The sequence below is a fragment of the Equus quagga genome, chromosome 17 (genome assembly GCF_021613505.1).
Source record: "Equus quagga isolate Etosha38 chromosome 17, UCLA_HA_Equagga_1.0, whole genome shotgun sequence".
Taxonomy (NCBI): Eukaryota; Metazoa; Chordata; class Mammalia; order Perissodactyla; family Equidae; genus Equus; species Equus quagga.
The window spans coordinates 1,209,989-1,233,532 of record NC_060283.1 but is presented as its reverse complement, the minus strand read 5'-3'; the positions used below and the strand labels follow the sequence as shown (position 1 = coordinate 1,233,532).

Sequence of the window (23,544 nt, the reverse complement as noted above, 5' to 3'; positions counted from 1 at the left end):
GTGGGCTCTGAGCTGGAATGCTGGGTCTCTCCCTTTACCACCCGCCTGGGCCACCCCCAGGGCCACAGGACAGGCCCAGCCCTGCATCCCCACTGGGGCCCCAGCAAAAGGTCCCGTCCAGCCTGACGAGGACCAAGCCACAGGGCCCAGGACACCCCTCCTGCCCTGTGGCACCTGCAGCCAATGCCCCTCTCAGGGTGGTGACAGGCACAACGGATATGAAGCCCTGGCAGGGCCCGGCGAGCTGCCCTGAGGCCCCGACTGTCCCCTCCAGCCCCTGACCTCCGTGTCTGCAAGGAAGCTGGAGGCTTGGGGTCCTCTGGAGGAGAGCATGATGGAGAGGGCAGTGGCTCCGAAGCCCTGGGCAGTCAGCAGCAGCGTGCCCTCCGTCCTCATGCTGGCCTTCCTGCAGAACGGTGCCCCCTCCCACAGCACAAGTCCCTGATCCAGAGGGGCCTGGCCTGAACCTGGGCCCTGGGAGGACAGGAGCACCATGAGCGCTCCCCCAGCCAGGATGAAGATAGCGGCAACTGAGCCACCCATGTCCCTGGCCAGTCCTGGACTCTGGCCCTAAGCAGGGCCATGTCTCTCTGAGCAGTGTGTGGCCAGTCCCACCCTCCCGCCCCAGAGGTGGCAGGAACAGCCAGACCCCGGGCCCTGAGCGGCCACCTGGCAGTGATGGGGCAGAGCCCCGAGGCCGAGCTGACGGCGCTGGGCCTGCTCCAAGAACCCGAGAGCTGCTGCTCCAGGCGGGCTGGAGGACGCTGTGGGAGGCCGGGTCACCCACTCTGCTGTCATCAGCAACAGCCTTTCAGGGTCCCCAAAGTCGGGAAACACAACCCCACGTGGAGTTACAACGAGGCTCCAAGGTGCGGATATCAGCCCCCGAGTCTGGTTTCAGCGTTCCCTAAGAAAGCCTCCCTCCCAGGGGGAAGGGACGTGCCTGTGGCCTCCATATCCCCCCTACTGATTAAAGGTCAATAAAGTGTTTTCAGAGTTAAAATGCTAACCTGGCCTGTCCTTGCATCCCGCAGGGTTCTCTGCAGGAAGTGCTGGGCACTCACGAGGAGGCAGAAGGCAGCACGGCCCAAGCCCCCTGACCAGCCTTCGCCAGCTGTCCCCACAGAGGCCGTGGGCCAGATGGAGCTGAGGTTCCCACCGTGCCTGGTGCGAGGCCACACACACCGCAGCCTCCCAGCCTCGGCCAGATGCCAGGGTCAAGACCATCAAATAATTTACTGCAACGACCTGTGCCCACCGGGCCAGGAGGGGGCGGGAGGAGAGCACAGCAGGGGTGCAGGGGGGTCAGTTCAAGACAGTCTGTGCAAAACGTCCTGGGAGGTCTGCGGTCACTCTGTCCACCGACCCTGGGCTGGCCGGGCTCCAGCAGCACTTCCTTCCTTCCTTCCTTCCCCCCTCCTTCCTCCATCTGCACCTCCTCCCCACATCCGGCACCTCTGGGCCCTGCATCTGTGCCGGGTGGGCACAAAGGACCAGCAGGGACGTCCAAGTGGACGCAGCGGCGTCGCCGTCAGGAGAGCAGGCACTTGCAGCTCATGCAGCCCGGGCCGCCCTCGTCGGGGGGGCTCAGCTTGCGCACCTTGTGCTGCCGGATCTCTCGCACCAGGGTGTAAAAGGCATCCTCCACGCCCTGGGAAGAAGGGGCCAGGTCAGAGGGGGACCCGACCTCAGGGCCCAGCCGGGGAGGAGACCCAGGGACCCCTGCTGCGGGCTCAAGCAGAATCCCAGTCCTTTCCCTCAGCAGCTCCCCAACAGGGCAGGGCAGCCCCCAGGTCTGGCTCTGAGCTTGACCACCTTGTGCCCAGGTCCTGTCTGAACTACTGCCTTTGTCCCCAACAGCCCACTAAGGGGTCAGGGCCAACAAGGGCCCACAGGGCGCTCTGGGGAAAGGGGACGGGGCCCCAGGGTCACCGCTCCGGCCTGGCTCAGGGCAGCTCTCTCCAGGGACCTCCACTCCCCCTGGAGCTGCATCAGCCCACACCCTGGCCCTGGCCTCCCTCACTGCCCTGCCATCCGGGGAGACTTACAGCGGGAGGGGCTGGTGGGTCACGGGGGTCCCGGAGCTGAAGCCGGAGCCAGAGCCAGAGCGGCTGCCCTGTGTTGAGGGAGAGGGGGCAGTGAGCGCTGCTCCCTGGCGGGGGCGGGGTATGGCTGGGTGGGGCGGGTCCCCGGCTAACTGTGGGGTGGAGAACCGGCTCACCTGGCGCGTCTTGGCCGACGTCTCGATGTATGGGATGCCATAGCTGCGGGCAAGGTCCTGCGCCTGCCGAGACTCCACAGTGCGCGCCGCCAGGTCACACTTGTTCCCTACCAGCACCATGGGCACGTCATCTGAGTCCTTCACCCGCTTGATCTGCTCCCTGCAAGGAGAAAGGTGTGAATCAGCCAGCAGGCTGCAGGTTCGGCTGCATCCAGGAGATGCAGATGGAGGACAGGGAGGCCCCTGAGGGCCCACGGGCAGCTCACCTGTACTGGTGGATGTCCTCGAAGGACTTGGTGTTGTTGATGGCAAATACACAAAGGAAGCCCTCCCCAGTGCGCATGTACTGGTCCCGCATAGCACTGTACTCCTCCTGGCCTGCTGTGTCCAGTATGTCCAGCAGGCACGTCTCCCCATCAATGACCACTTGCTTCCGGTATGAGTCCTACAAGAGGACACTGCTCAGGGACCCCCATCCCTCCTTGGATGGGGCGTTCACACTACCAGCCTCTCCTCTGCACCTCTCGTGCCCCTCCACCCCAGGTACTATGACAGGGGGACCCCCTCCTATGGAGCAGACAAAAGACATGCCCACATCAGGATTCAGGGCTGGGGACAGGGCCATCCCAGCTCACCTCAATGGTGGGGTCATACTCATCCACAAAGTGGTTCTGGATGAGCTGGATGGTCAAGGCACTCTTCCCCACGCCTCCAGCACCCACCACCACGAGCTTATATTCCGTCATCGCTCCTCAAGGGGCTGCGGCAGGAGGCACTTCAGTGGTCTCCTGTCCCACCTGCTGAGAAAGTCACATCAGCCATGGCCAGGCCCTGCAGGGCAGGCCCACTGATCTCCCTGGGCCAGCATGCTCAGGCCTGGCCTGATCTCTGGGCCTGCACATCCAGGGAACAGGGGTGGCAGCCAGAAGGGTGGCCCAGCCACTCACTTGTGGCACCTCCAGCCCAGGGATGGGAGAGGGTCCCGCCTCCAGCTGCCCTTCATGACTATGTGGGAGAGGCAGGGAGCTGGCCCCCAAAGGCAGAGTGACAGCCGAGAGCGTCTCCCAACCACGCACCCAAATTAGAAGTTGCTGGATAGGCAGGAAGCCTGAGTGGAGGCGCCCGCGGCTGAGGTTACCAATTCCCCCCCCCCCCCACCAGAACAGGTCTTGCCATGGTGGAGCACATAGCGTGCCCAGGCAAGCCAGTGCCAGTGGACAACCGGCTCCAGGCCCCATCGGGCATGTTGGTGCATTCAACAAGTCTTTACTGGGCACCTACTGCATGCCAGGTGCTGTTCCAGGCACAGGGTGACAGGCAGAGAAGGAACCCCTGCCTTCATGGGCTCAGTCTATGCTCCAGGGAGGAGGAGATCCGCACACCTTAAAATGAAGGGAACCCCAGGGTGCCCTGTGGCAATAAGAACTTTGGAGAAAATAAGGCAGCTGAGGAGGCCAGGCGGGGGCCAGGGTTCCCATAAGCAGAAGCTGACCAACAGGAAAAGACCGACAGCAGGTGTGGGAGCAGGGGGACCGGGCGGAAGGAAAAAAGACCTGGGAGTTAGGCCCCCAGCTGCGGTGTCCTCAATTTGTGATGCTTAATAAGAGGGTGCCCTTGAGGGAACAGTAGGCAGTGATTTCCTAAACCCCAGACTTTCCTTGTGTGTGTGATGGCTGCAGGGTACTCGAGGTCTTCTGAGGGGTCCCGAGGACTCTGGCAAGCGGGAGACCCCGCCTAGCGCCATGGCCCCAAGTCGGCCTAGGCTCAGACCCCCCCACCCCATCCCGAGGGGCCTCGAAGAGGACAGGGCCGGGGACACGGTGCCCAGGAGCTGGTCTGGGCGAGGCAGGGGGACTCGCCGCCCGCACGCCCAGCGCCCCCGCCGCTGCGGCCCACCTGCGCCCCCGCGCGCCCAGCGAGGACAGCGGGCTCCCCGCCCCGCCCGGTTCCCCGCCGCAACTCCAGCGGCCAGCACCGCAGCCCCGCCGCCCCCCGCCGCACTCACCGCTCACGGGCGCGACTGCCCCTGAGGCCAGGGCAGGGGCGGGGGCGCGGGCCGGGGCCGGGGGGTGCCGCTCGCCCGGCGCATGGGCTCCGTCCGCGGCGGGTGCGGCTCGGGCTGCGGGCGGCGGACGCTCGGCCGGGCCAGCGCACGCCCCGCCCCGCGCCCGTCCGTCAGCCCAGCGACGCCTGCCATTGGACGCATGCGGCTGTCCGCGCCCCAGACTCGCCCCGCCCCGCCGCGCTCCGCTCCGGTTGGCCGAGCGGCCCGCCCGTCAAGGGCCGCAGATGGGGGGCTTCCGGGAGCGGCGGTGAGGGCGGTGCCCGGCTGGGTGGCCCTCGTGGGCCGGGGCCTTGGGGGCTGGCTCGCTTGGCGCCGGATGAGAGTGAGAGGGTCGGGGTCGCGGGGCCGGGGGCGACGTCTTCTTCGGGGAAGGCCTGGACTCTCTTGAGAGCAGGCTGGACTCACGGAGAGATAGAGACCCCGCGCGGATGCGGGTCCGCGGCCGGGTGTGGACTCGCTGGGGTCGCCGGGGTCGGGCTCGAGCCCCTGCGCTGCTGGGGGAGCCCCGCGCCGGGCTCCTCGGCATCTCCCTGACGCGCAGGCGCGCCCGCGCCCCCCGAGGCCTTCCCAGCTCAGAGCCCCGCAGCCCACCCAGGGGGCCCCGGGACGGGAGGGACAGCCTGGGGCCGAGCCCCAGGGCGGGCGGAGCCCCCAGGACCAGCACCACGGACGCCCCCCGGGCTTGGAGTAGAGAGAGGCAGGGGGCCGCAGGGACGAGGGTCTGGCGCCAGGAGCAGGCCGGGGCCGCGCCGGAAGCCTGGGACCCCTATTGGCCCGGGACCTGGCTGCCCTGCGCCCTCTTCCCCGCAGGTGGCTCCGAGATGGGCGCCCCCCACAAGACGCCTGGCAGCCTCGGGAAGTGGGGGGGGGGTCCTTCAGCGCGGCCCAGCCGGGGCGCCGCGGCTGAGCGGGTGCGTCTGACCCGCGGAGCAGCAAGTCCGGCTCCATCTTCTTACTCTGTTCCGGGGGTCTTGCTTCCCACTTACCCAGCGCGCAGCCCCACCCGGGGCTCCGAGGAAGGCCACTCTCCAGCACCCCCTCACCGCCAGCCTCCCCCAACTTGGACAGGCCCTGCAGACTACCGGCCCACCCAGCTCCCCCAAACCCAGAGGTTCCAACCCTGCAGAAGCTCACCATGTGGCCCAATTAACTAGCGGTACCCAGCAAATCCAACGCAAAAGTCGCCGGAGGGGGGATAACCTGAAGTTTCCCCCGACCCCAAGCACAAATATGCACATTCTGTCTCCTTTCAAGACTCTCAAAAAGATATGTTTTTAACATTTTTAAAAATTTCAAAGTAACGCATAAACACACCCTCCTTATTTACAAGAAAGAATGGTGCAGTACACATGAGGCTGAACCTCCCTGTGCTCAGCCGGCACTCCCTCCCATCCTTATCCCCTCCTCCGCCGGCTCGGTGCTATCCCCTGGAGCTCACCCCACTGCAGGCCGTGACCTTGGCGGGCCCCCTGTGGGGCCGCCCCCGTTCCCACGACGGCGCCGACCCCACAGGCCGTGGCTGTGTCCGCTGGCCGTCCCGCGCAGTGCACCGCGGCTACAACAGAGCCCGGCTCGCGGCCGACGTGCGTAGACACGAAGTAAAGGCGGATGAATGAAAGCGGGTAGTGGCGTCCCTTGCGGGCGCGGACACTCAGGACTCCTCTCCAGGTGTCCAGCTCCTCACTCCCCTCGTCCTCAGGGGTGTCCTCTCTAACAGCGCTTCCTCTTATCGTGGCATCGGCCAACTTGCAAGTGGAGTCAAATCGCACAGGGCCTAGGCCTCTGGAACGACCCTCACACGGGTGCTTCCCACCTGGGACAGGTGGGCGCGCGTCTCCACCCCAGACCGCCTTTGCAGGGGGCTGACACCTGTCTTGTCTGCGCCCCCGGCTTGGTGGCGTGTCACCTCCGCCCCAGCTTGCCTCCCAGCCCGAGGGGCGCCCACGCGCGTGCCTGGAGGTACCAGCCGGAGCCCCCAGCTGGGTTGGCTGCTGCCCCGCCCCCGCCGCCCTGCCCTAGCAACTGTTGCTAAGGGGCGTGGCTTGGCCCGGTGGCGCCTGAGACGTTCCCGCGGCTCATGAATATTTGAGTATTCAAATGAGGCCCTGCCTCCGTTGCCACGGCGCCCAGGCCCCGCAACCCCGCGGCCGGAAGAACACCCGGAGTCGGAAAGCGCCCGCCGGCGGCGGAGGGCGCCCAGGACTGGGCACCGGGGCCCACCCCTCAGGTGAGAGCCCAGGGTACCTTGGGGTTCGGGCCGTAGGCCTCGCTATCTCCCCGGTGCCGGAGGGGAAACTGAGCCCAGGGGTCGGTCGCGGGGATGAAGCAGCAAAGCCAGTGGGGACTCGGTGATGCCCCCAGATGTCAAATCTGGTCCCCCAGGGACCCTAACTACACCACTTCACGGGGACAGGAGGAGCCCCAAGCCCTGCCTCTGGGGGAGAGAGAGGCAAGGACCCAGACTCTGCTCTGGGTCTCCCCGATGAGGACCTAGGAGGGGAGCCAGCCTTACTTGTGTGATGAAGGGATGGAGGGACAGAGCTGACACAGAAAGCCTATGAGCCAGACCAGGGGCTGTAGGGAAACAGAGGCCCCAGGTTTCCAGCTGGGGGGCCTTGGGAGGTCCATGGAGCAGCAGGGCAGGGTGGGAGCAGGGCCATGAAGAGAGTGGACAGGTTCCACCCAGTGCATGAATGTGAAGGGACAGTGCCCAGATGGGAGCCACAGCCTCCAACCCAGGCCCTGCTCCTTGGACCCCAAGACCTTCACGCTTGCCTGGGCCGGTATTCTGGGCCCAGTCATGGGTAGGACCTCGGGTCAACTGCTCTCAGGCACAGAAGGAAGAAGACGGCAAGCTCGGTCCTTATGCTGCCACAGGTGTCCCAGGGCAGCAGCCTGGCTGGCCCACACCCTATCCATAGTCCCAGGCTGGCAGGCCTGGGGTGGGGGTGGGCAGCATCTTCCCAGGGGGCACAGCAGTGGGGTCCTCCTGGGAGGCTTGGGGCCTTTCACCAATTGGAGAAAGGGAGTCAGCAGAGGGAACTTTTGGAAAGAAATCCTGCTGGAAACTCCATGAGGCTCTATGCTGGGGCCCACCTCATGGCCTTCACCTTACTGGATCCTCGGTGTATGGGTCACTCTCCAGACAAGGCCACTAAGGCACACAAAGCCTGGGCAGCTTGTCCCAGGGCCCAGCAACCCCTCCCACCACCTCTGTCAAAACCCAGCTGACCACTCCGCCAGCCATTCGGGGGAGGGTCTCTAGACCTGATGGAGAGGATGAATCGTGAATGTCCACAGGGGCTGAGAGATGAGAGTGGTGGTCAGAATTTGCACCTGCCACCTTTACGGATTCCTCTGGGGAATATTTCAGAGCCTCTCTTCTGCCCACTGTGGACACAGCAGGCAAGCGTCCTGCCTGCGAGCCCACATTGTCTTCAGGCGAGGTGCTCACTCAGCTGAATGTGTCGTAAAACACGAGGGTTGTAGAAGCGGTCAGTCTTAGCAGGAAAGTAAATCTGGGAAGGGCAGGAGAGAGTGCAGGAGTGGCGGTCAGCAAGGCCTTGACCCAAGATGGAGGGAGGTGGCCAGGATGTTCTGGGCAGAATTCTGGCTCTGCCCCCGGAGATGATTCTAGGATTGAGGGCCAGACACAGGCATCTGCATCTTTAAGGAGCAATGCCAGAGGAGCCTGGTGCAGGTGGTCTGGGGACACACTAGACAACCTTCCCTGGGGTGTAGGTTCAGGGGGCTCAGGCGGGACAGGATGCCAGGGAGGCCAGACCATGGAAGACAGTCCAGAGCAGCAGACCCACGACCCCTTTTGGAGAGAGGGTGGAGTCAGGGATGGAGGGAAGCAGGGATTTGAATGAGGACCATTTGCATTGGACAGACCCAGAGGGACTCCAGCATCAGTCACCCACCCAGCTGTCTTCCTTGTCAGCTGGGCCTGATACCCCATCAGGATGGTGGGAAGGACCTGAGCGCTTACCACCTCCACACCCGCTCCCTTCTGGGTCCTGTGACCTCAGCTCAGCCTGTCCCAGGTCCCCTGGGCATGGTGACCTGGCCAGGAGGCCAACCCAATCTCTCTTGCAGGTGCCACCTGAGGCCACATGCCGCCCCCTTGCCCGGATGTTTGATCCACAGTGGGAAAAGGCAGCTCCCTCCAGGTGAGGGGGCTCAATGGGCACGGGGTGGGGAGGGTATGCCTGAGACCCTAGTCCTGGGCCAGCCAGGCTCAGAGACCATCACAGCACAGGGCCTGAGGCAGCAGCTTGCCGCTGGTCACAGCAAGCCTCCAAGCAAACAGAGCTGCAGCCAGCACCCCTCGCATGGACCCTGAAGGATGGGCAGCAACACAGGGAGGGTGACTCGCCCAGGCAGGGGGTGTGAGCCAAGGCTCAGGGAGGGGACTGCGAGACCCCCAGGCTGGCAGAGACTAAGTGGGTGAGGGCACCGTGAGAGCCTTCTCCAGGCCCACGGTGGGTTCCGGGGGCTTGCTGTGTGCGGGGACATGTCAAGGACTGTGTGGGGGTCAGAGGAAGAGCAAAGGCTTAGCTGCCTTGCCCTCTGCCTATCCCGGCAGGTCGGATGTGCATGGACCAGGCCTGGGACAGAGCCCACGGGCCTCGGCCGAGCACAGCCAGTGTCCAAGTGCAAGAGCTGAGCTGGCAGGGCCTGCACAACCCCTGCCCGCAGAGCAAGGATCCAGGCAGCCATCCGGGCAGCCACAGCAAGCAGCTGGTGGAAGAGTATCTGTCACCTGCCCGACTGGTGAGTGCTGGGGGCTGGGAGGCTCGGGCCGCAGGGCCTGCATGGGGTGATGTTCTGGGACCAGCGTCCAGCTTGCCCTCTGTCCCCAGCCCTCCTAGCCTTGCCTGGTTGACAGATGCCCTCAGTCCCCACTGTGTCCCCCATACCTGCTCCACCTTTCAGGGCCAACCCTAGGGGCTTGGTAACACAGATGTCCCCCAGGCATTCGGGTCACAGAAGGGACTGAGCCAGGCAGGAACTCCACAAGTGTTTGCTGAGCACCCACTGTGCGCTGGGCTCCGGGGACCACTCAGTGAACCACTTCGTGAACCAGAGAGGAGGCCCCTGGTTCAAGCAGCTGAGGTTCTGGTGGGAGACAGCCCAACAGCTCCTCAACAGCCCACCGCCACCATCCTAGGGGACAAAGACAGGCTCACGGCTGTGTGCCACCTCCAGGCCCACCAGCTCTAGGGGCTTGCGTTGGGTCTGTTCTTGGGTTTCATCTGGAGATGAGCACCCTGCCCCCACCAGGGCAGGGCCTTCTCTGGCAATGGCCACACAGCCAAGCACAGTTACAACGTCTGCTCATGTCACATCCGCTCATACTCTACCAGCCAAATCCATCCATGGCCACAGTCAAGAAGGATGAGGCAGGGAAGCATCTGCCACCTGCTCTAGTCCCACTGCCAAAGGCAGGGATGTCACTGGGAGGGAGTGACCACTGTCCGGTTCCCAGGGCTGACTCCATATCAATTTCTGCAGAAGGCCCTGGCCCGGGTGGATGACCTCCGACTGGTGAGCGTGCTGGAGATGCGTGTGGATACTCGCGAGAACAGCCTGGGGAACTTTGGTAAGAGCCCCTCCCTGTCCACATGGCTGCCACTGTCAAGACCAGGCCTCTCTTTGAGGGTCTGCTCACTTGTACCTTGCCCACCAGGCTCTGGTTTTGGAACACTGCACCCCACAGGCCTGCCCTGCGCCCCACAGACTGCCCTGCACCCCAAGAACCCACCCTGCACCTACAAGCCCGCCATGTACCCCATGGGCCTGCCCTGCACCACCTCTTTCCAGGGATTGGGGACTCTGTCTTATAGGGTCAGTGCCCTCTTCTTTGAAGGAGTCAATAACTCAGAACTCTTTCCCAGGGGCTTTGGGTTGCAAAAGGACATGGGCTGGGGGTTCCTGTGCTCTGGCACCCAGTTCTGCAATCTGAGGGAGGCTATGGTCTGGGTGCCTGTGGGTGGGCCATGGGAGATGGCTTGGGGGTGGGACCCAAGCTGCAGCAGCCCCACCCACGCCAGCCAGGCTCCTCTCCTCCAAGCCGAGTCCTGGAGTCCAGTGGCCTCAAGGCCTTCCTCATGGCCCTGTCCACTCCAGTGCACCTTCTGCACCCTGCCCTGTGAGCCTGCTTCATTTGGGCCAGCCCACAGATGGAAGCATACAGCCCTGAGATTGCCCTGGGCCTCAGAGCAGCCATCAGGCCGCAGGAGCCAAGGGGCGCTGATGCCCCTGGAGGGCCAGGGCAAGGGGGCAGGGCCCTGCCACCAACCCCTCCTTCCTGTGGCCCCATAGGGCTACACCTGCCCAACCTCAGCCAATTGAAGTTGAATGGCAGCCGCCTGGGCTCTGTGAGGTGAGTGCCCCTCCTGGGGACCACAGTGTGGGGAGGGGGGCTTTCCTCCCTGGGGGTGGGGTCCTGCAGGGGCTGAGGCGAGAGCTCACTTGGGGTGGGGTCTCTCCTGGGTGGATCCCCATGAAGGATGGATGTCCTGCCATCTCTGGCTCCCAGCCCTAATGCCTGCCCCTCGAGCCTGACTCTGGCACATGTAGCTCGTGTCACCCACGCCCGGTAGGTTGGAGGCACCTGCTGAGGGTGACATGTGTCACCCAGAGCCATGGTCAGGGTCAGGCCAGTCATGCCAGGTCGGGTGGCTGTAAGGTCTGCAAGGACCCACACTTGGGTGCCCAGAAGGCACCCAGTGACTTTCAGCAAAGGGTCCTCAACCAGCCAAGGGTCTCTAGTGGGCGTCCCAACACCAACCAGGGCTTTGGGGCTTTGGGCACCCCTGCACTTTTCACTGCAACCCTGGGCGGTGTCCCTCAGCCAGCAGGGCCAGGAGCTTGCGGGTAGCACTGGTGCTCATCACCCTCACACCCTGCGAGAAGAGCAGGTGGGCACGGCCTCTGCTGAACAGAGGCCAGACCACAGACCCTACGGAAGAGATGACAGCACTTTAATAATTAACCTAAAAGACAACATTCAAAACTGAGGACAGGTGAATGGTTTTGTTTATCTCATTGGCCTGGAAAGAACAAAGCTGAAGAAATATCAGACTTTATTTTTGATGTTTGAGCAAAATAGGTTTCATGAAAACTTTGCTGGTTTTATGTAGCCAGGGCCAGCCAGCATAAGGCAGGGGGATTCCAGTGAAAATTCTAGAAAATTCTCCAGATGTTTTAAGTGGGCACTAAGTTTGCCCAGTCATTTCTAGGTGAGGCGATAAAGGTCTTTGTTAAGCAAATTTGCTTTAAATGTCTTCATTATTTATACTGATGTTTATCAAAAGACATCAAAGAAAGTTTTGATGAAACACTTGAAGACTTGGAAACAGAAGTTAAGAAAATTGGAAGACTCTCTAGCCCTCCGGCCCTCTGTGGGCAGCCCACAGCAGAAGCAGTGGGCGGACTCACGGCCCGAGTGGCTCCCACATGACACCACGTCCGAGAAAGGATCCAGAAAACGGGTTTTCAGAAAGGCATCTTTATTACATGATTCAGCAATATCCTGACAGAGGTACCAATAATTCCTTTAGCTTAACAAAAACAAAAAATCATATTTATTCCTTCCTTGTTAAGGTTTACAAATTAGCTCAAAGAACCACAAAAGTACATAAAAATCATATGAAATAAAGGATGAAAACTATAAAGAGAAGGGGAAGGTATTATAAAGTTGAGAAATATGATATACCGTTTGTGACAAAAGAAAATGCTCAATTCCAAGAAAACAAACAAAAAAAGTAATTCCAAGAAAAACAATTAGATCATAAATTTTATGAAACCGTGTTCTGTTCCTTGATAACAACAGTGAAAAATGCGATGGATCTTGAAGTTCTTTCGCCGACTGAATCCTAAAACTTGGCCAAATGACGTTTGCAAACCTCCATGGGTTGACAGTGAACAAAAATTTGTAAAAGGAAACTATCTAATTAAATATGACAGTCCAATAACGTAGTGTTGTAACTTAGCTGGAAATAAAGATGTTAAAGACACTAAAATCCGCAGCAGCATTTTAAGGGCTGGAAAAGATTTAATTTATTGGCTGTCGGTGCATCTGAAGCTGAGGGAATAGCCAGCACCTAAAGAGATGGCGGGTGTGAAGACAAGGTCCCCACACCCAGGGCTGGCTTCCTGACAGCCCTCAGTGCAGGGGAAAGGCATTGACGAGCCTGGCGTGCTTCTCCACGTCAGTCAGACACGGGCACCCGTTCCTTAGTACCGCTTGCATGGGTAAAACCACACTAGCAATCTCTAAAACTCAACAACTAGTTTGGAAATTATTAAAATAATTGAATGGACAGTTTTCACTATGACAATGGCGGGCGTTCCTCCTGTGACTAAGGCGTCACGCCTCACCTGGTGCACCTGTGCTAATTTCTCAGGTGGGTTCTGCCCTTTTCTTGTTGACTTCTGGCAGGTCTTTGTGTAGCCTGAGTGTGTTCTGGACTTTGCAAGACTCTTCGCCCTACCTCTTCCCGTTGACTCTGACGATGGCAGCCTTCGCTTACACAGAAACCCTTCATGTTGATTTGCTCCAAGCCCTAGGTTCTGGTTGGTGCTTTGGGTGTTATTTAGGAGGCTGGTTCCCACCCTCAGGGTCATAGAGACATTCTACTTTTTCCTCTGTTCACTTTATGGTCTCGCTTTTTACTTTCAGGTCTTTAATCCAACTTATCTGCGAGGTCACCTTCAATTGTGGCATAAAGTTGGGACCCAGGTTTATTTTCCCCCATACAGTGAGTGACTTCCCAACACTATCCACCCAGCAGTCCGTCACTTTCCTACTGATCATGGTACCGTCTCTGCCACTGATCAAGTCCACGTGTGTGTGGAGATATGTCTATGAGCTCTCTGTTTCATCCATTGGTCTGTTAGCATCTGATACCTTCTCTCGGTTTTCCTTTTGCCAAGTTGACCTATTCTTGAACACTTATTCTTGCATTGGAATTTTGCAATCAGTTTGTTGGGTTTCACACATACTAATCTTTCTGGGATTTTTTTAAAATTAAAAATGATTCACCTGCTAATTTGGGTTTATACATTAAGTTCTATTCCTCCATGAATATGGTATAGCTGTCTATTCATGTATTCTGTTATATTTTCAGTAGAGTCTTTAAACTTCCTCTGTAAAGTTTATTATCAGTTGGAATGCTTTCAGCTGCAAGTTACAGAAACCTGTATCCAACTGGCCTAAACAATGAGAAATTATTTATTCCTTCAGTGCGTACTATGGGCCAAAATGTTGTAAGCACTGAAGATACATCAGTGAACAGCACAGATAAGAATCTCAGTGTCCCACGGAGCAGACGAGAAGGCCAGCTTTGGCTCTTCCAGGGTGGGTTAATTCAGTACAGGACCCTCTGTCCTCATGTGTGTCCCCTCACAATGCACAGTGGCTTCTGCAGCCACAGGGATCCTTAACATTGATGGGCTGAGGGAGTGTGTTAATTCTCTAGGGCTGCTGAATGAAGCACCATGAACTGGGCAGCTAGAACAGCAGAAGTTTATTCTCTCCCAGTCCTGGAGGCCAGAAGTCAAGATCAAGGTGTTAGCAGCGTTGGTTCCTTCCTAGGACTGTGAGGGAGAACCCATCGCCTTCCTTTCTCGTCTTCTGGTGGTTTGCTGCTATCTTTGGCATTCCTTGGCTTATAGACACATCACCCCAATCTCTGCCTTCATGGTCACATGGCATTCTCCCTGTGTCTGTGTCTGTGTTCAAATTCACCTTTTTATAAGGACACCAGTCACATTGGATTAGGGCCCACTCTACTCCAGCATGACCTCATCTTAACTAATTCCATCTGCAATGACCCTATTTCCAAATAAGGTCACGTTCTGCAGTACCTGGGGGGTTAGGACTTCAACTTGTGAATTTGAGGTGGGGGGTGGTCACAATTCATCCCATAACAGGCAATCTGCCCTCCTGTGTCCATTAGTAAGAACAAGGGAAGTTCCCCAGCATCCTTCATGTGTTTCTTTGGCTAGAACTGCATCACATATACCCTTTCCTATACCAACTACTAGCAAGGGGATGGAATTATGATTGGCATGGGCTTACAGGACCCACCTGCCCTGTCCAACTTGGGACAGGGCAGGACACCAGCCTCCTTTGGAGCCAGGGCTCCCTGAAACCAGGACTAAATTAATGCCCACATATGTATAGTATGTTTACAATCATGAATGACGTCCTGTTTCTATTGTATTTTCTGGTTGATTATTGCAAATATAGAGAAACACTATGTTGGTTTAAAATAGATTTTAAAAATCAATACAAAAGTATTGATTTTTATAAATGGATCTATTATATCTGGCAATATTGTATCTTTACTTTGTACTGGGCAATATTGCCAAACTCTCACATTAATTCAAATAATTTGTTAATTCAGTTGGGGTTTCTGTACTGATGTCATGTTATCGGCAAGTTCTGAGTGTTGTCTTTCACTCTCAATCTTCATGCTTCTTTTTCTTGTCTTACAGCCTTGGCCAGGACCTGTTAACCAGCATGGTCTTGCACAGACAGATAGACAGATAACGCGTATATAGCAGCAGTGATGGCAGCAGGCATTCTGGGTTTGTTCCTGATCTTAATGAGTCTGTGTCCAAGTTCCTCTGCGTCTGTTTACATGATCATAGAATGATATTTCTCGTTTAGTCTATTAAGGTACTGAACTCCACTGACAGACTGTGATGGTCGCTCATCCTTGAATTATTTTAAAATCTGTTTTCATGAGTGACAGCCTTTGAATTCCCTCGTAATGTACTCCTCCAGTTCCAGAATCAAGGACATCCTCATAAGGTGGCCTCTCCCTTTCGTTGTGCTTTTCGACTGCTCTATTTTTTAAACTTCCTGTATAAGAAATTGTAGAAGACAGAGATTGTCTATTCCGTGATAGTTCATTAGAACTTAATTTTAAAACTGGTCCAGACCTGGGGACTTAGGGGGGTGGGGAGGGTTTAATCACCATTTAATTTCTTAAATGGCTATTAGTCTAGTCAAGTTTTCTATTTCTTTCGGCGCCAGCTTTGACTAGGTTTTCAAAAATGTTGGTATATACTTTGTTCATAATGGTCTTTCGTTGTTTTAAGTTGCTGCATGGCTGTAACTATTCCTGTTTTTAAGTTCCCTACGTTTACTTGCACTGTCTCTCTCTTTACCCTCGGTCAGTCTTACCAGAGGATTGTCTGTTAATTTTTTCAAGAATCAGCTCTGGGCTCTGTTAATCTTCTCTACAATTGTTCTGGGTGTTACTAGTTTTATCCTAATTTATTACATCTTTCCTTCTTGTTATTTTTCTTATTTGCTGCTTTTCTTTTTCTAGCTCTTTGAGCTGAATGCTCAGCTTAATTATTCTAATCCTTCTGATTTTTTGATAAATATATTTAAATATCTAAGTCTCTCTTTATGTGTGGCTTTCGGCAGGGTTCCACACATTCTGTACACTTTGCTTTTTGTCGTTAGTTCTAAGTATTTGGTAATCTTCCTATTTAATCTGAGATGAGGCAAAATCTACTAGTAATTCCCCAGTCCTTATTCTTCTAGAATAACAGGATCCCCCATATCTCGCGGGGCACGTAGCCACCCCAAAGAAAATCCTGGTGTTTCCCAGTCTCCCTTGCAGCTGGGCCGGGCTGTGTATCTGGGGTCTGAACCATAGGTCACGAGCAGAAGATGTGTGCTGACTCTGAAAAGAAACAGAATACAGCAAGAATGCCATCACAGAAACAAAGACAGACTTGAAAGAAATACTGTACCACAGGAAACGCATACCAGACAGTGTATGGAAGACAGGACAGAGTCCTGGAGATGGAGGGCAGACAGAGGAGGTCTGAGATGGGCATAATTGAAATCTCTGCAGAAGGAAACTGAAACAATAGAACAGAACAAATATTTAAAGATTAAAGAAAACTTGTCGGACATAAAAGAAGACTTTCATCAACAGATTGAAAGAAAAAAGTGAAACTGGCTTGCCACACTGAAACATACCCTAATAAAGATATAGATAAAATTTGGGGGCAGCCAAGAAAAGAGATCAAGTCTTCCTTTAAGAAGGAAAAAAAATGCAGTTTTCCTCAGACTTTTCCATAGAAATACTTGAAGCCAGAAGGCAGTAGAAGGATGCCAACACAGCCCAGCTGAAAGATAATGTGAACCGAGAATTTCACACCCAGCCAACATTTGGAATGAGTGAGAATCAGGGGAAGTAGTTTGATCAGCCCCCCTTGGGGAGATTACTAGACACAAGTTTCAGCCAATTAAGAGATGACTGGAAAACCCATTTAAGGCAATAGACAGGATAAATATGGAGTTTCCGTAACTGCAGGACACAGACGACAGCTCCTGTGGAGATGAGGGTGACAGAAGAAAACTCAAAGACTCAACGGACGGGCTAGACGGTGGCTGAGTCATGAGCGAAGGGGGATTTGTGACCTGGAAGATGGGTCTGGAGAAATTACCCAGCCAGCAGAAACACGAGGCTGGTCAGGGAATGCCTCCGAGATAAGGCACCCTGTCCACATGGGCGAGGTGAGGAGACAGCCTTTAAGCAGGGAGAGGAGAGAGCGCCACGGTCCTCAGGCGTGAGAACGAGGACAGGCTCCAGTGACACAGGGAACCGGCACAGCTCGAGTGGGACAGCCCCCAGGGAGACGCGGCAGCCGCCCTGTGCCATCAGGGGAGTCACGCATGGGGCCACCGCCACCTCCAGCAACTGGTCCCCACCAAAGAAGCCACCTCATCACCTCGTCACCCAACAGGGAAGCCCCCCCACTTCAGTGTCCCCAGTGGTGGCTCGGCACCTCCAAGGAGCATTTCAGACCCTCACTCCCCATCTGAATGCCCAAGGAGCTATTACTACTGTAATTAGAAACATTACAATCCCTGCAGTGTGAATGGGAAAGGTCAAAACAAACCCAGAGGATCCCCAAGGAAGCAGAGACGGTGCAAGGTGGGGAGTAAAACTTCCCAGACCCTCCAACTGTTATTCTGAGAGGCACAGAAGAAGATGCGGCTTCTCTGCCTCTTTGAAACAAGAAAAACATGCTGCGAGAGAAGACCAGAGGACAACGAAGAGCACTGGCAACGAAACACGTGGCGGCCAGCACAAAATGTTAATAGCAGCGTGGGAAGACGAGGAAACCTCCCAGAAAGCAGAAGGAAAGGCACAGAGATGGAAATGGGAGAGAGGAGGAGAGAGAACAAGACTCAGGCTCAGAGGACGGACAAGGGGCAGAGCTCCCCGACGGAAGACCAGAGAACGTGGAGGAGAGAAAATAACAAGAAATCACATCGAGAACATCCCAGAAGCCAATGGAAAGGAGATGCAGCAGTGGGCCCTGCCCTGGCAGGAGACGTGGGACACCCCGGCCGAGAGGACCCCGCAGGCAGAGGTGGGGCCCAGAGAGGCGGGGGGCAGAAGATCTGCCTCCCGCAGTTGTTCTAAGAGGGGAGAGCCCTGGCCTGCCCATCTGCAGGGGAGGGTGGCAGGGGCGAGTCCAGGGCATGGGCAGGGGGCTGGCCCCAGGGAGGGGGTGTGCGAGCTCTTGCAGGCACATCTGGGCTGAGGAGGGCTGCAAGCTGGGGAAGTCATCCACAAGAGAGGCCGAGGGAGAGAGGACAGGAGAGCCCCCCAGGCCGATCCCCCCGGGGAAGGGGCTGTCTCGCCTACCCCATTAGAGCAGGCAGCAGGTGCAGCTGGGCTGAGCTGTCCAGCACCAGGGCAGCTCCCCGCGGCCAAGCCCAGGCCCTCCAGGGGTCACATTCTGCCCGTGCCCGAGACTAGAAGGCTGCAGCAAGGAGGGAAGGCAGGGAGCTGGGGGGCTCTGGATCCCCTTCCTCAGCCTAGAGGCTGCCAAGAGCCACAGTCACAACGGCCCGTGCACCTGGAAATAGCCAGCCGTGAGTGGTGGCTGGCACGAGGCATGGCACAGAGCCTTCGTGGCCACAGACAGGGCCCTCGACCCCAGGACAGCACTGACCAGCCAACCCTGCCCTCTACAGAGACCTGGGCACCTCCCTAGGCCACCTGCAGGTGCTGTGGCTGGCTCGCTGTGGCTTGACCGACCTGGATGGCATCGGCTCCTTCCCGGCCCTCAAGGTGGGTGTGGTCACCCTGGGCTGGGGAGAGGGCACCAGGCCAGGCCCTGGCTGAGACCCCCTGCTGCCCCAGGAACTCTATATCTCCTACAACAACATCTCGGACCTGAGCCCACTGTGCCTGCTCGAGCAGCTGGAGGTGCTAGACCTGGAGGGCAACAGCGTGGAGGACCTGGGGCAGGTGCGGTACCTGCAGCTGTGTCCGCAGCTGGCCACACTCACCCTGGAGGGCAACCTGGTGTGCCTGCAGCCAAGCTCTGGCCCCTCCAACAAGGTGTGTGTGGTGGCCGCCCAGTCGGCTGAGTGCACGGGAGGGGGAGGCGCTCTGTGGCTCTGGCCCCCTGGCCCTCCCACGGCCCGGGGACTCCTCGCCCACCTGAATGCTGGCCATGCCCAGGCCAGGCAGCAGGAGCATCCAGGGCACATCCACCAGGCACAGGCCACCTGTACCCTGTGGCTTGTTCGCCGTGAGCTCATTCTCCTGTGTCGCTGGAGGCCTGGCAGCCACCAACGCATCCTCATGGGCCAGGACGAGACCCCACGGGGCCATATGCATACATGCCATGCCCCTCGGCCCACGCATGCACCCTGTGAGGTTGTCTGTGCACATGCCACGTGGAACCACGCATGTTCTGTACAGCCTCCATGTAGAATCACGTACACACAAACGTGCACACACACACACCCTGCCCAGAGCACCCCCATCCCCTGCAGGCTTGTGCACTCCCTACATGGAATGCACTCAAATATCACAGGCCTGTGCACACCTCACACAGCTGCACACGCCCCTGCACTGCCCGTGCACACCCAGAGCTCACGCTGCCTGCCCTGCTACCTGCTGCTCAGTGGTGCCAGTACACAGTGGCCAAAACTAGGCCAGGGCTCTGAGCTCAGGGCAGCTCCATAGGCCAGAGGGCACCACTGGGCCCTGGCTGTGAACCTGGAGCGTGAGAGCACATACAGGTGAGAGCCCAGGGCCCCCTCAGTCCCGGGTGTCCAAGAGTGACCAAGGCCAGCCCCGGCTCCCCCCGCAGGTCTGGGGGAAGCAGCCACACAATAAAGCTGGGCTGAAGGGCGCACTGGACCCAGGCCTGCCACCGCCCCCCCCCCCAACCCTGCAGGTGCCCCCAGGCTACAACTACCGAGTGGAGGTGAGGAAGCTCATCCCCCAGCTGCAGGTCCTGGATGAGGCTCCAGCCACGCACACAGGCCTGCCGGCCTCATGGACGCTGGACCGGGACTGGCACATGGTGAAGGAGGCCATCAAGGAGGGTGGTGTCCTGGACGGCCTGCTCCCCAGGCTGGGTATGGCAGCCATCTACCCAGCCTCTGCCAAGGGTTGCCCCACCCGGCCCGGAGACCTCGCCCCCTGAGCCCCAGGAGAGGTCTCCACCCCCATCCACCCCCAGGAGAGGTCTCCACTTCCATCTCCCCCCTGCAGGCCTCTCAGAGATGGAAAGTCGCATCTTGTATCCCTCCTCAGCCCTAATCTCTCGTCCCCAGAGCCCTGCACACCTGCCCCCAGGCCAGGACACCCTCCCTGTGAGCAGCACCCAGTGGGACCTCCCCACCAATCCACAGAGGGAGCAAAGGGCCAAAACCTGCCACCCCATGGCACTGGCCCTCAGGACACACAGATGGCTGGTGGTGGGGGTTTGTGGACAGAATCTGGGGGGAGCTCTTGGGCTGGCCAGCTGGCATGGGCCTTGGTAACCACTGATTTGGACTCTCCGACAGATCATCCCCATGGAGCCCCCATTCGGAGACTCAGCCCCGAGCTGTCCTTGTCCGAGACCCAGCCCCAGGCCCCTAGGTTCTGGCCCCTGTCCCCGCTGGTCCCTGGGGGACCGCTGTCTGAAGGCCTGCTTCCCAAGGACCCAGCCCCAGAAGGCGACGCCAGCAACCTCACCCACGGTAACTGACCCGCCTCAGCGTGAAGCCGCCCCGCAGCCCCTGAGCCGGGAACCAGCCGCAGACACACCCTCTTCCTCAGGCGCTGGCCGAGTCCTCTGCGGGAACCCTACCAAAGGCCTGAGGGAACGTCGGCACCAGAGCCAGGTACACCCTGCCCCCACAAGTGGGCCAGGACTCCAGCACTCCGGCAGTGGACCAGCCTCTTGGCTCTCTGGAGGAGAGTGGCCCATCGTACTGGCCTGACAGTACCCTGCCCTAAAGCCTTTCCTGCACCCTCCACAGCTGACTCAGTCCTTCTGCCCCCAGACTACTGCCCACCTAGCCCCCTCAAAGGCCATGCCCCCAGGCAGCCCTTTCCCTCCTCAGGCCTGGGCACCCCCAGAGCAGCTGCCCCCACGCAGGCCAGAAGACCTGGCGGCCAGTGCCTCTACTCCAGAGCCTGACCCTTTGGATGACCATGACCTCCTGTCTTGGGCTGGGCTTCGGGCCTGGAGGGAGCTGAGCCTGAGGTGGGTGCCCCTCCCCCACCAAGCCCTACTGCCTTGTGTGTCCCCCATCAGGTGGGGGCTCACAGCCGGGGGCTGCCTTGGCCAAGCAGTCACTGGTTCCAGGATGGTCAGAGGAGCTGGTCATGGGAGCCTAGGGCTGGGGGTCATCCCAGAGTCATACTCATTTGGGATTGGCTCCGGCGGGGGGCGGGGAAGGGGCAGGGCTGCAGCCTCTCCCTCTCTCCCCACCCCAATCCCCTCCCATGTAGGTGCCTGGAGTCCCAGCAGGAAGGGGCCACAACCCCCCAGTGCCCACGGAGAGGCCCTGAAGAGCAAAGGGACCAGGCTGGGCCCAAGACGTCCCCCAGCCCCCTGAGCCCCACCCCAGGTACTGAGAGTGACCCCACACACCACCCCACGATGGGGTCTCACCTCGGACCAGCCCCCTCTTCAGCCAGGCTCTGAGAGAGGCTGTGACACGGAGATCACAGCCTGGGAGTGGAGGGCTCACAACCAAGGGGTTCCCATGCCAAGCCACCTTCCCCTAAGCCCATGGGACCATGAGGCCACTGGGGCTGGACGCAAGAGAGCGAGAAGGTGCCCCAGCAAAGGGCCCAGCCTGAAAGACCGAGCAGCCCCAGGGAGGGCGGCAGGCCACCAGCTGGTCCAGGAGGCCAGGCAGAGAGGGGTGCCGCCCTCACTCTCAGACAGGGCCTGTGCTGGGCTGGACACACAGAATTAAGGCAGGGAGGCCCCCACACCGAGGGACACTGGCTTCACAGTGACCCCGGCTGAGCGGAGCAAATGCAGGGGCTGCAAAGCAGAGAGACCCCTCACCCAGGAGCACCCAGGAAGGCTTCCTGGAAGAAGGGTCAGAGCAGACTGGTAGAAGAGCTGGGTGGGCGAGCCTGAGGAAGGGGCATTGGAAGCAGGGGGCAGCAGGAGCACAGGCTCAAGGTTGTCCAAATGACACTCTGGGGGGCTGGGGTCAGGGGGACAGCAAAGGGGCCAGAATGGAGCAGGGACAGGGCAGGCCAAGCCTCTGCTCTTCCAGGTGCTGGCTGGCACCTAGGGGGAGGTGCCCTAAGACCCGCTAGTCAGGAGGAGTCCACAGCTAGCTACCTAGTGGAAGGGTGCAGGGAGAGCAGGAGAGGAGTGGCTGGAGTGGGGACTTAGGGACAAAGGGTGGCCAAGGCCTCCCACTCCAGGCCAGGTCCAGGTGGGCACTGGGTGACCACGGACACACCCTCCCAGTCTGCCCTGCCGGGGCCTCCCTCCATAGTGGAGATTCAGGAACTGGCCCAGGGCCACCAGCTGGTGAGTGGTTCCTTGGGGATGGGACCCAGGGACCCAAAGTCAGAGCCCAGGCCTTATGGCCTCTGCCTCCCCAGAGGTGGGTCCAGCCCAAGCAACAGCCAGAGGTCACGGGGCTGAGAAGCCATAGCTTCCTTGAGGAGCACAGAAAGTGGGGCAGAGGGGTGCTGCCTTGGGGGTCAAAGGCTAAGAGAGGAGCTACCGTGTACGCTGCAGCCTGTCTGTGCTGACTCCCCAGGTGCCGATTCCTTAGAGGGCCCCTTGTCTGACACGTTGTCTCCTCGTTTTCCAGAGCCTTCCAGGCCCTCGGGCTGGAACCTGATCCCCTCTCCCCCCAAGGTCCCCATGCCACCTGATTCAGGCAGCACCTCCTGGGGGTCCGCAGACCTGCGGTTCCGGCGGCGGCGGCTCAGAGCCCTAGGCAGCGTGGGGCCTGGCCTGGGTCAGGGGCTGGCTGCAGTCACCACTCTGAGAGCCCTAGAGATGGCCTCAGGCTCGAGCCCTCAAGCCCAAGGATGTCTAGGCCCAAAGCCAGTACCAGATCCAGCAGCCAGACCTCCAGGCCTCCGGTGCATGCCACACCTGAACCCCATCACCCCAGCCCAATCCCACCTGTAATGTAAACCCCCCTCCACTGCCAAGCTGGTCTGGACTTCGGCTGAGGGACCTCACTGTGGTCGTGTGAGCACCATGTGAACTCTGGCCTCATAGAACCCAGAGCATCTGGGCGGGTATATTATGCAGTGCGAAGCGGGCCTGGCACAGGAGAGGCCCCTCTTGGTGAAGAGGAGTAGGGTTTGGGACCACCAGGGGTGAGCACAGGCCAGAGCCCAGGATAGGATGGCCAGCTTCCCACTGCTGGCCCAGCTGCCCACTCCTGCCATGGGGCCTGGCTTCCCCAGGGTTGGTCAGAGGGGCTGGGCTGGAAGATCCCTGGTTGGGCCCAACCCGGTGGCTGGAGCTGGGCCCCGTCCACTCCCTGGGAGGCACTCCAGCTGCCCCAGGGCTCTGAGCCCACCCTGGGCTGCTGTGGTCCCAGGTGGAGGCACTGGCCCTAGACCAGCCACGGTGTGGCCAGGACTTCCACCCCTGGTGGACCTGTGGGGTTCTCTCTCGGGGCAGGATATCCAGACACAGAAACCAAGCAAATCATTTTCGACTCTCAGGTGTACAGAATGCGGTTTACTTTGTAGGTGAAGTTGGTTGAATAAATTATGCAGCTGGCACTGCCTGCCTCCCACGACTTCCTCCCCGCTCTTCCGTCATCCCCGGGCGTCCCCCACCCCGGGCTGTCCCCTCCGTCCCTTGGTGTCCCGCATCCCTCGCTGTCCCCTCTGTCCCAACCGCCCCACATCCCGCGCTCTCCGCCAGCGCAGTCACGGAGACGGCCAGGCGAGCGCAGGAGCCTGTATTGCCC

General features: G+C 59.0%; 2 protein-coding genes across 5 annotated transcripts; one reads left to right on the top strand and one right to left on the bottom strand.

Moving 5' to 3' along the window:
- Positions 1-1,217: 1,217 nt before the first annotated feature.
- Positions 1,218-4,366, bottom strand: HRAS (HRas proto-oncogene, GTPase). 3 transcript variants are annotated; one of them, XM_046642780.1, is made up of 6 exons: positions 4,227-4,366; positions 2,857-3,018; positions 2,488-2,666; positions 2,222-2,381; positions 2,049-2,116; positions 1,218-1,651 (listed from the first exon to the last, which is right to left on the bottom strand). In XM_046642780.1, the coding sequence occupies exons 2-6, from the start codon at positions 2,965-2,967 to the stop codon at positions 1,588-1,590; spliced, it is 582 nt and encodes a 193-aa protein (XP_046498736.1). In that variant the 5' UTR covers positions 2,968-3,018; positions 4,227-4,366; the 3' UTR covers positions 1,218-1,587. The 3 variants fall into 3 exon arrangements, with proteins under 3 accessions (XP_046498736.1, XP_046498737.1, XP_046498738.1); XM_046642781.1 differs by having other exon boundaries at positions 2,857-3,021; positions 4,227-4,347; XM_046642782.1 differs by lacking the exon at positions 2,049-2,116.
- A 2,031-nt stretch (positions 4,367-6,397) lies between these two features.
- On the top strand, positions 6,398-23,521 carry LRRC56 (leucine rich repeat containing 56). Of its 2 annotated transcripts, XM_046644867.1 has the most exons (13): positions 6,398-6,513; positions 8,385-8,458; positions 8,875-9,062; positions 9,804-9,891; positions 10,614-10,674; positions 18,316-18,412; positions 18,485-18,685; positions 19,533-19,716; positions 20,149-20,325; positions 20,405-20,469; positions 20,692-20,834; positions 21,083-21,201; positions 22,420-23,516. In XM_046644867.1, the coding sequence occupies exons 3-13, from the start codon at positions 8,880-8,882 to the stop codon at positions 22,743-22,745; spliced, it is 1,644 nt and encodes a 547-aa protein (XP_046500823.1). In that variant the 5' UTR covers positions 6,398-6,513; positions 8,385-8,458; positions 8,875-8,879; the 3' UTR covers positions 22,746-23,516. The 2 variants fall into 2 exon arrangements, with proteins under 2 accessions (XP_046500823.1, XP_046500824.1); XM_046644868.1 differs by lacking the exons at positions 6,398-6,513; positions 8,385-8,458; positions 8,875-9,062; positions 9,804-9,891; positions 10,614-10,674 and adding an exon at positions 16,885-17,705 and having other exon boundaries at positions 22,420-23,521.
- The last annotated feature ends 23 nt before the right edge of the window (positions 23,522-23,544 follow it).

Coding starts and splice junctions, on each gene's coding strand:
- HRAS (XM_046642780.1), bottom strand. CDS start 2,967: ATGACGGAATATAAGCTCGTGGTGGTGGGTGCTGGAGGCGTGGGGAAG. Junction 2,382..2,487: donor GAGGACATCCACCAGTACAG/GTGAGCTGCCCG, acceptor TTCTCCTTGCAG/GGAGCAGATCAAGCGGGTGA. Junction 2,117..2,221: donor CGTCGGCCAAGACGCGCCAG/GTGAGCCGGTTC, acceptor CCCTCAACACAG/GGCAGCCGCTCTGGCTCTGG.
- LRRC56 (XM_046644867.1), top strand. CDS start 8,880: ATGTGCATGGACCAGGCCTGGGACAGAGCCCACGGGCCTCGGCCGAGC. Junction 18,413..18,484: donor GCTCCTTCCCGGCCCTCAAG/GTGGGTGTGGTC, acceptor CTGCTGCCCCAG/GAACTCTATATCTCCTACAA. Junction 19,717..20,148: donor CGGCCTGCTCCCCAGGCTGG/GTATGGCAGCCA, acceptor ACTCTCCGACAG/ATCATCCCCATGGAGCCCCC.